We start from the raw sequence: 13,827 nt of genomic DNA on the forward strand, positions 1-13,827 counted from the left end.
GTCTGGGGAAACCATGGAAATTTTTGTCGGGCCTGGATGTGGAAAGGGACCTGTGGTTTCGGTGCATTATACATGACAGCTAGAGACAGAGTGTGAACGAATGTGGCCTTTGTTGTCTTTTCTTAGTGCTACCTTGCTGACATGCGGGGGGAGGGGATTGTCATTTCATGTGTGGCAGGTTGGTGACAGGAATGAAACAGGGCAGACAGTATTAATTATGTACATATATATATATATATCTATATATATATATATCTTTCATACTATTCGCCATTTCCCGCGTCAGCAAGGTAGCGTTAAGAACAGAGGACTGGGCCTCTGAGGAAACATCCTCACCTGGCCCCCTTCTCTGTTCCTTCCTTTGGAAAATCAAAAAAAAAAACGAGAGGGGAGGATTTCCATCCCCCCGCTCCCTTCCCTTTTAGTCGCCTTCTACGACACGCAGGGAATACGTGGGAAGTATTCTTTCTCCCCAGTCCCCAGGGATAATTATTATTATTATTATTATTATTATTATTATTATTATTATTATTATTAATTATTTTTTTATTTATTTTTATTATTATACTTTGTTGCTGTCTCCCGCGTTTGCGAGGTAGCGCAAGGAAACAGACGAAAGAAATGGCCCAACCCCCCCCCATACACATGTATATACATACGTCCACACACGCAAATATACATACCTACACAGCTTTCCATGGTTTACCCCAGACGCTTCACATGCCTTGATTCAATCCACTGACAGCACGTCAACCCCGGTATACCACCGCTCCAATTCACTCTATTCCTTGCCCTCCTTTCACCCTCCTGCATGTTCAGGCCCCGATCACACGAAATCTTTTTCACTCCATCTTTCCACCTCCAATTTGGTCTCCCTCTTCTCCTCGTTCCCTCCACCTCCGACACATATATCCTCTTGGTCAATCTTTCCTCACTCATTCTCTCCATGTGCCCAAACCACTTCAAAACACCCTCCTCTGCTCTCTCAACCACGCTCTTTTTATTTCCACACATCTCTCTTACCCTTACGTTACTCACTCGATCAAACCACCTCACACCACACATTGTCCTCAAACATCTCATTTCCAGCACATCCATCCTCCTGCGCACAACTCTATCCATAGCCCACGCCTCGCAACCATACAACATTGTTGGAACCACTATTCCTTCAAACATACCCATTTTTGCTTTCCGAGATAATGTTCTTGACTTCCACACATTCTTCAAGGCCCCCAGAATTTTCGCCCCCTCCCCCACCCTATGATCCACTTCCGCTTCCATGGTTCCATCCGCTGCCAGATCCACTCCCAGATATCTAAAACACTTCACTTCCTCCAGTTTTTCTCCATTCAAACTTACCTCCGAATTGACTTGACCCTCAACCCTACTGTACCTAATAACCTTGCTCTTAATATATATATATATTATTATATTTTATTATTTTTTTATTTTGCTTTGTCGCTGTCTCCCGCGTTTGCGAGGTAGCGCAAGGAAACAGACGAAAGAAATGGCCCAACCCACCCCCATACACAATGTACACACTCACACGCCCACACACGCAAATATACATACCTATACATCTCAATGTACACATATATATACACACACAGACACATACATATATACCCATGCACACAATTCACACTGTCTGCCCCTATTCATTCCCATCGCCACCTCGCCACACATGGAATACCATCCCCCTCCCCCCTCATGTGTGCGAGGTAGCACTAGGAAAAGACAACAAAGGCCCCATTCGTTCACACTCAGTCTCCAGCTGTCACGCACTAATGCCCAAAACCACAGATCCCTTTCCACATCCAGGCCCCACACAACTTTCCATGGTTTACCCCAGACGCTTCACATGCCCTGATTCAATCCACTGACAGCACGTCAACCCCGGTATACCACATCGATCCAATTCACTCTATTCCTTGACCGCCTTTCACCCTCCTGCATGTTCAGGCCCCGATCACACAAAATCTTTTTCACTCCATCTTTCCACCTCCAATTTGGTCTCCCACTTCTCCTCGTTCCCTCCACCTCCGACACTTATATCCTCTTGGTCAATCTTTCCTCACTCATTCTCTCCATGTGCCCAAACCATTTCAAAACACCCTCTTCTGCTCTCTCAACCACGCTCTTTTTATTTCCACACATCTCTCTTACCCTTACATTACTTACTCGATCAAACCACCTCACACCACACATTGTCCTCAAACATCTCATTTCCAGTACATCCACCCTCCTGCGCACAACTCTATCAATAGCCTACGCCTCGCAACCATACAACATTGTTGGAACCACTATTCCTTCAAACATACCCATTTTTGCTTTCCGAGATAATGTTCTCGTCTTCCACACATTCTTCAAGGCTCCCAGGATTTTCGCCCCCTCCCCCACCCTATGATTCACTTCCGTTTCCATGGTTCCATCCACTGCCAGATCCACTCCCAGATATTGAAAACACTTTACTTCCTCCAGTTTTTCTCCATTCAAACTTACCTCCCAGTTGACTTGACCCTCAACCCTACTGTACCTGATAACCTTGCTCTTATTCACATTTACTCTTAACTTTCTTCTTTCACACACTTTACCAAACTCAGTCACCAGCTTCTGCAGTTTCTCACATGAATCAGCCACCAGCGCTGTATCATCAGCGAACAACAACTGACTCACTTCCCAAGCTCTCTCATCCACAGACTTCATACTTGCCCCTCTTTCCAAAACTCTTGCATTCACCTCCCTAACAACCCCATCCATAAACAAATTAAACAACCATGGAGACATCACACACCCCTGCCGCAAACCTACATTCACTGAGAACCAATCACTTTCCTCTCTTCCTACACGTACACATGCCTTACTTCCTCGATAAAAACTTTTCACTGCTTCTAACATCTTGCCTCCCACACCATATATTCTTAATACCTTCCACAGAGCATCTCTATCAACTCTATCATATGCCTTCTCCAGATCCATAAACGCTACATACAAATCCATTTGCTTTTCTAAGTATTTCTCACATACATTCTTCAAAGCAAACACCTGATCCACACATCCTCTACCACTTCTGAAACCACACTGCTCTTCCCCAATCTGATGCTCTGTACATGCCTTCACCCTCTCAATCAATACCCTCCCATATAAATTACCAGGAATACTCAACAAACTTATACCTCTGTAATTTGAGCACTCACTCTTATCCCCTTTGCCTTTGTATAATGGCACTATGCACGCATTCTGCCAATCCTCTGGCACCTCACCATGAGTAATACATACATTAAATAACCTTACCAACCAGTCAACAATACAGTCACCCCCTTTTTTAATAAATTCCACTGCAATACCATCCAAACCTGCTGCCTTGCCGGCTGTCATCTTCCGCAAAGCTTTCACTACCTCTTCTCTGTTTACCAAATCATTTTCCCTAACCCTCTCACTCTGCACACCACCTCGACCAAAACACCCTATATCTGCCACTCTATCATCAAACACATTTAACAAACCTTCAAAATACTCACTCCATCTCCTTCTCACATCACCACTACTTGTTATCACCTCCCCACTTGCGCCCTTCACTGAAGTTCACATTTGCTCCCTTGTCTTACACACTTTATTTACCTCCCTCCAGAACATCTTTTTATTTTCCCTAAAATTTAATGATACTCTCTCACCCCAACTCTCATTTGTCCTCTTTTTCACCTGTTGCACCTTTCTTTTCATATATATATATATATATATATATATATATATATATATATATATATATATATATGTATAAAAGAAAGAGACAGGAGGTCAAGAGAAAGGTGCAAGAGGTGAAAAAAAGGGCAACTGAGAGTTGGGTGAGAGAGTATCATTAAATTTTAGGGAGAATAAAAAGATGTTCTGGAAGGAGGTAAATAAAGTGCGTAAGACAAGGGAGCAAATGGGAACTTCAGTGAAGGGCGCAAATGGGGAGGTGATAAGTAGTGGTGATGTGAGAAGGAGATGGAGTGAGTATTTTGAAGGTTTGTTAAATGTGTTTGATGATAGAGTGGCAGATATAGGGTGTTTTGGTCGAGGTGGTGTGCAGAGTGAGAGGGTTAGGGAAAATGATTTGGTAAACAGAGAAGAGGTAGTGAAAGCTTTGCGGAAGATGACAGCCGGCAAGGCAGCAGGTTTGGATGGTATTGCAGTGGAATTTATTAAAAAAGGGGGTGACTGTATTGTTGACTGGTTGGTAAGGTTATTTAATGTATGTATGGCTCATGGTGAGGTGCCTGAGGATTGGCGAAATGCGTGCATAGTGCCATTGTACAAAGGCAAAGGGGATAAGAGTGAGTGCTCAAATTACAGAGGTATAAGTTTGTTGAGTATACTCATTCCTGGTAAATTATATGGGAGGGTATTGATTGAGAGGGTGAAGGCATGTACAGAGCATCAGATTGGGGAAGAGCAGTGTGGTTTCAGAAGTGGTAGAGGATGTGTGGATCAGGTGTTTGCTTTGAAGAATGTATGTGAGAAATACTTAGAAAAGCAAATGGATTTGTATGTAGCATTTATGGATCTGGAGAAGGCATATGATAGAGTTGATAGAGATGCTCTGTGGAAGGTATTAAGAATATATGGTGTGGGAGGAGAGTTGTTGGAAGCAGTGAAAAGTTTTTATCGAGGATGTAAGGCATGTGTACGTGTAGGGAGAGAGGAAAGTCATTGGTTCTCAGTGAATGTGGGTTTGCGGCAGGGGTGTGTGATGTCTCCATGGTTGTTTAATTTGTTTATGGATGGGGTTGTTAGGGAGGTAAATGCAAGAGTTTTGGAAAGAGGGGCAAGTATGAAGTCTGTTGGGGATGAGAGAGCTTGGGAAGTGAGTCAGTTGTTGTTCGCTGATGATACAGCGCTGGTTGCTGATTCATGTGAGAAACTGCAGAAGCTAGTGACTGAGTTTGGTAAAGTGTGTGGAAGAAGAAAGTTAAGAGTAAATGTGAATAAGAGCAAGGTTATTAGGTACAGTAGGGTTGAGGGTCAAGTCAATTGGGAGGTGAGTTTGAATGGTGAAAAACTGGAGGAAGTGAAGTGTTTTAGATATCTGGGAGTGGATCTGGCAGCGGATGGAACCATGGAAGCGGAAGTGGATCATAGGGTGGGGGAGGGGGCGAAAATTCTGGGGGCCTTGAAGAATGTGTGGAAGTCGAGAACATTATCTCGGAAAGCAAAAATGGGTATGTTTGAAGGAATAGTGGTTCCAACAATGTTGTATGGTTGCGAGGCGTGGGCTATGGATAGAGTTGTGCGCAGGAGGATGGATGTGCTGGAAATGAGATGTTTGAGGACAATGTGTGGTGTGAGGTGGTTTGATCGAGTGAGTAACGTAAGGGTAAGAGAGATGTGTGGAAATAAAAAGAGCGTGGTTGAGAGAGCAGAAGAGGGTGTTTTGAAGTGGTTTGGGCACATGGAGAGGATGAGTGAGGAAAGATTGACCAAGAGGATATATGTGTCGGAGGTGGAGGGAGCAAGGAGAAGAGGGAGACGAAATTGGAGGTGGAAAGATGGAGTGAAAAAGATTTGGTGTGATTGGGGCCTGAACATGCAGGAGGATGAAAGGAGGGCAAGGAATAGAGTGAATTGGAGCGATGTGGTATACCGGGGTTGACGTGCTGTCAGTGGATTGAATCAAGGCATGTGAAGCGTCTGGGGTAAACCATGGAAAGCTGTGTAGGTATGTATATTTGCGTGTGTGGACGTATGTATATACATGTGTATGGGGGGGTTGGGCCATTTCTTTCGTCTGTTTCCTTGCGCTACCTCGCAAACGCGGGAGACAGCGTCAAAGTATAAAAGAAAAAAAAAAAAATATGTATGTATGTATGTATGTGTGTGTGCACATATGTATACGTTGAGATTTATTTATTTTGCTTTGTTGCTGGCTCCCGCATTAGCAAGGTAGTGCAAGGAAACTGACGAAAGAATGGCCCAACCCACCCATATACACATGTATATACATACACGTGCACACACTCAAATATACATACCTATACATTTCAACATATACATATATATACACACACAGTCATATACATATATACACATGTACATAGTTCATACTGTCTGCCTTTATTCATTCCCATCGCCACCCCGCCACACTTGAACTAAAAACCCCCTCTCCCCTCATGTGTGCGAGGTAGCACTAGGAAAAGACAACAAAGGCCACATTTGTTCACACTCAGTCTCTAGCTGTCATGTAATAATGCACCAAAACCACAGCTCCCTTTCCACATCCAGGCCCCACAGAACTTTCCCCGGACGCTTCACATGCCCTAGTTCAATCCATTGACAGCACGTCGACCCCGGTATACCACATCGTTCCAATTCACTCTATTCCTTGCATGCCTTTCACCCTCCTGCATGTTCATTCAAAATCTTTTTCTCTCCATCTTTCCACCTCCAATTTCGTCTCCCACTTCTCCTCGTTCCCTCCACCTCTGACACACATATTTGTCAATCTTTGCTCACTCATTCTCTCCATGTGACCAAACCATTTCAAAACTCCCTCTTCTGCTCTCTCAATGACACTCTTTCTGTTTCCACACAAACCTCTTACCCTATTATTACTTACTCCATCAAACCACCTCACACCATATATTGTCCTCAAACATCTAATTTCCAGCACATCCACCCTCCTCCGCACAACTCTATCTATAGCCCACGCCTTGCAACCATATAACATTGTTGGAACCACCATTCCTTCAAACATACCCATTTTTGCTCTCCGAGATAATGTTCTCGACTTCCACACATTCTTCAACGCTCCCAGAACTTTCGCCCCCTCCCCCACCCTATTATTCACTTCTGCTTCCATGGTTCCATCCGCTGCCAAATCCACTCCCAGATATCTAAAACACTTCACTTCCTACAGTTTTTCTCCATTCAAACTTACCTCCCAATTGACTTGTCCCTCAACCCCACTGTACCTAATAACCTTGCTCTTATTCACATTTACTCTCAGCTTTCTTCTTTCACACACTTTACCAAACTCAGTCACCAGCTTATGCAGTTTCTCACACGAATTAGCCACCAGCGCTGTATCATCAGCGAACAACAACTAACTCACTTCCCAAGCTCTCATCCACAACAAATTGCATACTTGCCCCTCTTTCCAAAACTCTTGCATTCACCTCCCTAACAACCCCATCCATTTACAAATTAAACAACCATGGAGACATCACACACCCCTGCCGCAAACCTTCATTCACTGAGAACTAATCACTTTCTTCTCTTCCTACACGTACACATGCCTTACATCCTCGATAAAAACTTTCCACTGCTTCTAACAACTTGCCTCCCACATCATATATTCTTAATACCTTCCACAGAGCATCTCTATCAACTCTATCATATGCCTTCTTCAGATCCATAAATGCTACATACAAATCCATTTGCTTTTCTAAGTATTTCTCACATACATTCTTCAAAGCAAACACCTGATCCACACATCCTCTACCACTTCTGAAACCACACTGCTCTTCCCCAATCTGATGCTCTGTACATGCCTTCATCCTCTCAATCAATACTCTCCCATATAATTTACTAGGAATACTCAACAAACTTATACCTCTGTAATTTGAGCACTCACTCTTATCCCCTTTGCCTTTGTACAATGGCACTATGCACGCATTCCACCAATCCTCAGGCACCTCACCATGAGTCATACATACATTAAGTAACCTTACCAACCAGTCAACAATACAGTCACCCCCTTTTTTAATAGATTCCACTGCAATACCATCCAAACCCGCTGCCTTGCCGACTTTCATATTCCGCAATGCTTTTAATACCTCTTCTCTGTTTACCAAATCATTCTTCATAATCCTCTCACTTTGCACACCACCTTGACCAAAACACCCTATATATGCCACTCTATCATGAAGCACATTCAACAAACCTTCAAAATACTCACTCCATCTCCTTCTCACATCACCACTACTTGTTATCACCTCCCCATTATCCCCCTTCACTGAAGTTCCCATTGATTCCCTTGTCTTAGGTAGTTTATTTTCCTCCTTCCTAAACATCTTTTTGTTCTCCCTAAAATTTAATGATACTCTCTCGCCCCAACTCTCATTTGCCCTCTTTTTCACCTCTTGCACCTTTCTCTTGACCTCCTGCCTCTTTCTTTTATACATCTCCCAGTCATTTGCATTATTTCCCTGTAAAAATCGTCCAAATGCCTCTCTCTTCTCTTTCACTAATAATCTTACTTCTTCATCCCACCACTCACTACCCTTTCTAATCTGCCCACCTCCCATGTTTCTCATGCCACAAGAATCTTTTGCACAAGCCATCACTGCTTCCCTAAACACATCCCATTCCTCCCCCACTCCCCTTACCTCCTTTGTTTTCGCCTTTTTCCATTCTGTACTCAGTCTCTCCTGGTACTTCCTCACACAAGTCTCCTTCCCAAGCTCACTTACTCTCACCGCTCTCTTCACCCCAACATTCTCTCTTCTTTTCTGAAAACCTCTTGAAATTTTGACCTTCGCCTCCACAAGATAATGATCAGACATCCCTCCAGTTGCACCTCTCAGCACATTAACATCCAAATGTCTCTCTTTCACGTGCCTATCAATTAACACGTAATCCAGTAATGCTCTCTGGCCATCTCTCCTACTTACATACGTATACTTACGTATATACCTCTTTTTAAACCAGGTATTCCCAATCATCTGTCCTTTTTCAGCACATAAATCTACAAGCTCTTCACCATTTCCATTTACAACACTGACCACCCCATGTACACCAGTTATTCCCTCAACTGCCACATTACTCACCTTTGCATTCAAATCACCCATCACTATAACCTGGTCTCGTGCATCAAAACTACTAACACGCTCACCCAGCTGCTCCCTAAACACTTGACTCTTATGATCTTTCTTCTCATGCCCAGGTGCATATGCACCAAAATTCACCCATCTCTCTCCATCCACTTTCAGTTTTACCTGTATCAATCTAGAGTTTACTTTCTTACACTCTATCACATGCTCCCACCACTCCTGTTTCAGTAGTGCTACTCCTTCCCTTGCTCTTGTCTTCTCACTAACCCCTGACTTTACTCCCAAGACATTCCCAAACCACTCTTCCCCTTTACCCTTGAGCTTCGTTTCACTCAGAGTCAAAACATCCAGGTTCCTTTTCTCAAACATACTACCTATCTCTCCTTTTTTCTCATCTTAATTACATCCACACACCTTTAGACATCCCAATCTGAGCCTTCGATGAGGATGAGCACTCCCCGCGTGACTCCTTCTGTTTCCCCTTTTAGAAAGGTAAAATACAAGGAGGGGAGGGTTTCCAGCCCTCCCACTCCCGTCCCCTTTAGTCGCCTTCTACGACATGTGAGGAATGCATGGAAAGTATTTTTTCTTCTCTATCCCCAGGGATAGCGATGTATAGGTATGTATTGTGCTGTGTGTGGACATATATGTATATACATGTGTATGTGGGTGGGTTGGGACATTCTTTCGTCTGTTTCCTTGCGCTACCTCGCTAACGCGGGAGACAGCGACAAAGTATAATGAAAAATATAAATAACATATTATGTCATCTATGTGCAAGTATTAAATGGTAGCAGTGTGCTAGGATTTGAAAAACGTAGCATTGTGCCAATGTTTAAGTATCTATGAGGCAATGGGCTGAAATGTCTGAGGTTGTTTGATTTGCTCTCTAAACTTTATTGTTTCAAATTTTGTCAAAAAGACCCAGGCTATGGGATCACGTTTTGTGAAGCAGTTGACAGTACTGAAAGGGTTAATAGTTGTATTTCATATTAGACGACAGTAATCTGAGTCTGAAAGTTTTCATTGGTATAAATGTCAACACTTAGATTTTTGAACAGTTAGAGGAAATAGCTTGGTGGTATTCTTTTCCAGAAGTGGCTATTTAATGTTATTCACTGTACGTTCCATGAGCTTAGTCCATAGCATCTTGAGTTTCTAAAAATAACTTTTGTTTCATTTATTTCTAGATTGAAATGGGCATGAAGAACCATGAACTTGTGCCAGGACCTCTTGTGGCTCAGATAGCCAATGTACGAGCAGGAGGAGTTCACAAAATGTTGCAAGAATTGTGTAAACATAGACTTTGTTCATATGAACGTGGGAAACACTGTAAGTTATGGTTTGTAAATTATGAAACGTTTTTTCTTTAAAGATTGTATCATGTATGCTTTTATCCCTTTGTTGACTATAGTGTAGATGTACATGCTAGGGACTGATAGACAGTGATATATACTTATGTGCTGGAGACTGATAGACTATGATGTAAATTGATGTGCTGAGGAATGTTTGACTATGATGTAAGTTCATGGGCTGGGGATTGATAGATGAGGATGTATATTTTCTGTTTATTTCATATCGAAGTTGGAAATGGAAGAATATGGTATTAGGCAAGGAAAGTTGCCAGAAATCTTTATCACTAGGACTAAATGCCCCTTGGCAAAGCTGACACTGTTGCTAAGCATTCAGTAGATTTGTAAGAGTTGTAATGCCAAAATGCAGCCATTGCTGGTATGAAATTCTCCAGAACTCAGTAGATCTCAATTATAATCTGAGACTTGGTTGTAATGCAATATATTTCATAAAGATTTAAAATTGACATTGATGAAAAATACCTACAAACTGATACAGGTACACCACCAATTTTCTGGCACTCTTGGTTCCAAAGCCGTACTGGATTAACCATTTTGCTGGACCAACCATAGTCGTTTAACAATAATTCATCAACACACCTCTAACCCACTAATCATACATCTCCCATGTGTCTAAAGTATACCATGTGTCAAAAGTGTTTGTCTGCATTATACACCTGCTCAGGTTTGAGATACGAGTTTTGCAAATTCGTCCACATACTCAGCAGCTCCTTCCTGGTTTGCAGATCTCTTTTCTCCGCACACTTTATTCATGGAAATTCCCTGATGCTTCTTGAATCTTTGAGGCCATCCTTCACTATAGTCATGCTCATGTTGTAATTAAGTTCTTTATGGAACAACTTATCCTGGTCCATTATCATGCAACCTGACAAGTCCACTCCATCACTCCAACACTGTCGAAACCATTCTATCATCATTCGATCGTGCTCAGTACTTTTACCATCTTTCATAGTTTTTGTAATCATCATTTGTTTCTTGGAATTGCTGTCTGCATAGAATTTCAATATTTTCTCCTTTTGTTTCTTGATATCTTAAACAGGTGATGAATCAATACTGTTGATGTCACAAAGCTTACGCACCAAAACACCACAGTCCATTTTTTTCAACAGTTCTACTTTATCTTGGATCGATATGAACTAGTGTTTTCGTTTGACATCACAACTGACACTCTCATATGTTTTAGAAGCCATAGCTAGGGTTAAATTTAAGCAAAAAAAAAAGTGAGAATCTCACAGAATTGCAGTATCACCACCAACAAGTGTGGTGTAAAGAATGTAAATAAGCATGACACACAACGCCATCTGTGGCCACCCTGTAGACTAGTCTGGTGGCTGCAGTAATTTCAAGTTCCCTCACATAATTTGTCTGGACTAAAGGAGGTGCCAAACCATTAGTTACTGGAAATTTGGTGGTGTACTTGTGAAAAATGTGTGGAAATTGAGAACATTATCTTGGAAAGCAAAACTGGGCATGTTTGAAGGAATAGTGGCTCCAACAATGTTATATGGTTGCAAGGCATGGGCTATAGAGAGTTTTGCGGAGGAGGGTGGATGTGCTAGAAGTGAGATGTTTGAGGACAATATGTGGTGTGAGGTGGTTTGATTTAGTAAGTAATGAAAGGGTAAGAGAGATGTGTGGTAAAGAAAAGAGTTTGGTTGAGGGAGCAGAAGAAGGTGTTTTGAAATGGTTTGGTCTCATGGAGAGAATGAGTGAGGAAAGATTGACAAAGAGGATATATGTGTCAGAGGTGGAGGGAACGAGGAGAAATGGGAGACCAAATTGGAGGTGGAAAGATGGAGTGAAAAAGATTTTGAGTGATCGGGGCCTGAACATACAGGAGGGTGAAAGGCGTGCAAGGAATAGAGTGAATTGGAACGATGTGGTATACTGGGGTGGATGTGCTGTCAGTGGATTGAACCAGGGCATGTGAAGTGTCTGGGGTAAACCATGGAAAGTTCTGTGGGGCCTGGATGTGGAAAGGGAGCTGTGGTTTCGGTGCATTGTAGATGATGACAGCTGGAGACTGAGTGTGAATGAATTTGGCCTTTGTTGTCTTTTCCTAGTGTTACCTCACACACATGCGGGGAGAGGGGGCTGTTATTTCATGTGTGGCTGGATGGCGAGGGGAATGAATAAGGGCAGACAGTATGAATTATGTACATGTGTGTATATGTATATGACTGTGTGTATATATATATGTATACATTGAGATGTACAGGTATGTATATGTGTGTGTGTGGACGTGTATGTATATACATGTGTATGTGGGTGGGTTAGGCCATTCTTTCGTCTGTTTCCTTGGGCTACCTCAACCAACGCTGGAGACAGCGACAAAGTATGATAAAAATAGATAATGTTGAAATGTATAGGTATGTATGTGGGCGTTTATGTATATACATGTGCATGTGGGTGGGTTGGGCCATTCTTTCGTCTGTTTCTTTGAGCTACCTCGCAAATGTGGGAGACAGTGAATAAGTATAATTATTTTCATTGTATCATACTTTGTCACTGTCTCCTGCGTTAGCGAGGTAGTGCAAGGAAACAGACGAAAGAATGGCCCAACCCACCCACATACCCATGTATATACATACACGTCCACACACGCAAATATACAAACCTATACATCTCAACATATACATATATATACACACACAGACATATACTTAGATACACATGTACATAATTCATACTGTCTACCCTTATTCCTTTCCGTTGCCATCCTGCCACATATGAAATGAAAACCCCCCCTCCCCCCGCATGTGTGCGAGGTAGTGCTAGGAAAAGACAACAAAGGCCACATTTGTTCACACTCTCTCTAGCTGTCATGTATAATGCACTGAAACCACAGCTCCCTTTCCACATCCAGGCTCCACAAAACTTTCCATGTTTTACACCAGACGCTTCACATGCCCTGGTTCAATCCATTGACAGCACGTCCACCCCAGTATACATCATCCCAATTTATTCTATTCCTTGCACTCCTTTCACCCTCCTGCATGTTCAGGCCCCGATCACTCAAAATCTTTTTCACTCCATCTTTCCACCTCCAATTTGGTCTCCCACTTCTCCTTGTTCCCTCCACCTCTTAACACATATATCCTCTTGGTCAATGTTTCCTCACTCATTCTCTCCATGTGACCAAACCATTTCAAAAGACCCTCTTCAGCTCTCTCAACCACACTCATTTTATTACCACACATCTCTCTTACCCTTTCATTACTTACTTGATCAAACCACCTCACACCACAAATTGTCCTCAAACATCTGATTTCCAGCACATCCACCCTCCTCTGCACAACTCTATCTATAGCCCACGCCTCACAACCATATAACATTGTTGGAACCACTATTCCTTCAAACATACCCATTTTTGCTTTCCAAGATAACGTTCTCGACTTCCACACATTTTTCAATGCTCCCAGAACTTTAGCTTCCTTCCCCCACCCTGTGATTCATTTCCGCTTCTATGGTTCCATCCGCTGCCAAATACACTCCCAGATATCTAAAACACTTCACTTCCTCCAGTTTTTCTCCATTCAAACTCACCTCCCAATTGACTTGTCCCTCAACCCTACATTCCCATCCATAAACAAATTAAATAACCATGGAGACATCACACACCCGTGCTGCAAACTAACATT

General features: G+C 42.5%; 1 protein-coding gene across 1 annotated transcript in view; it reads left to right on the top strand.

The window, feature by feature from the left end:
- Positions 1-13,827, top strand: part of RIOK2 (RIO kinase 2) — a 160,140-nt gene that overhangs the window by 22,124 nt on the left and 124,189 nt on the right. The window contains exon 2 of the mRNA XM_071683128.1: positions 10,004-10,145. Coding sequence (XP_071539229.1) covers positions 10,004-10,145 — 142 coding nt within the window. The remainder of the gene's footprint in view (positions 1-10,003; positions 10,146-13,827) is intronic.

Source organism: Panulirus ornatus, chromosome 35, assembly GCF_036320965.1.
Source record: "Panulirus ornatus isolate Po-2019 chromosome 35, ASM3632096v1, whole genome shotgun sequence".
NCBI lineage: Eukaryota > Metazoa > Arthropoda > Malacostraca > Decapoda > Palinuridae > Panulirus > Panulirus ornatus.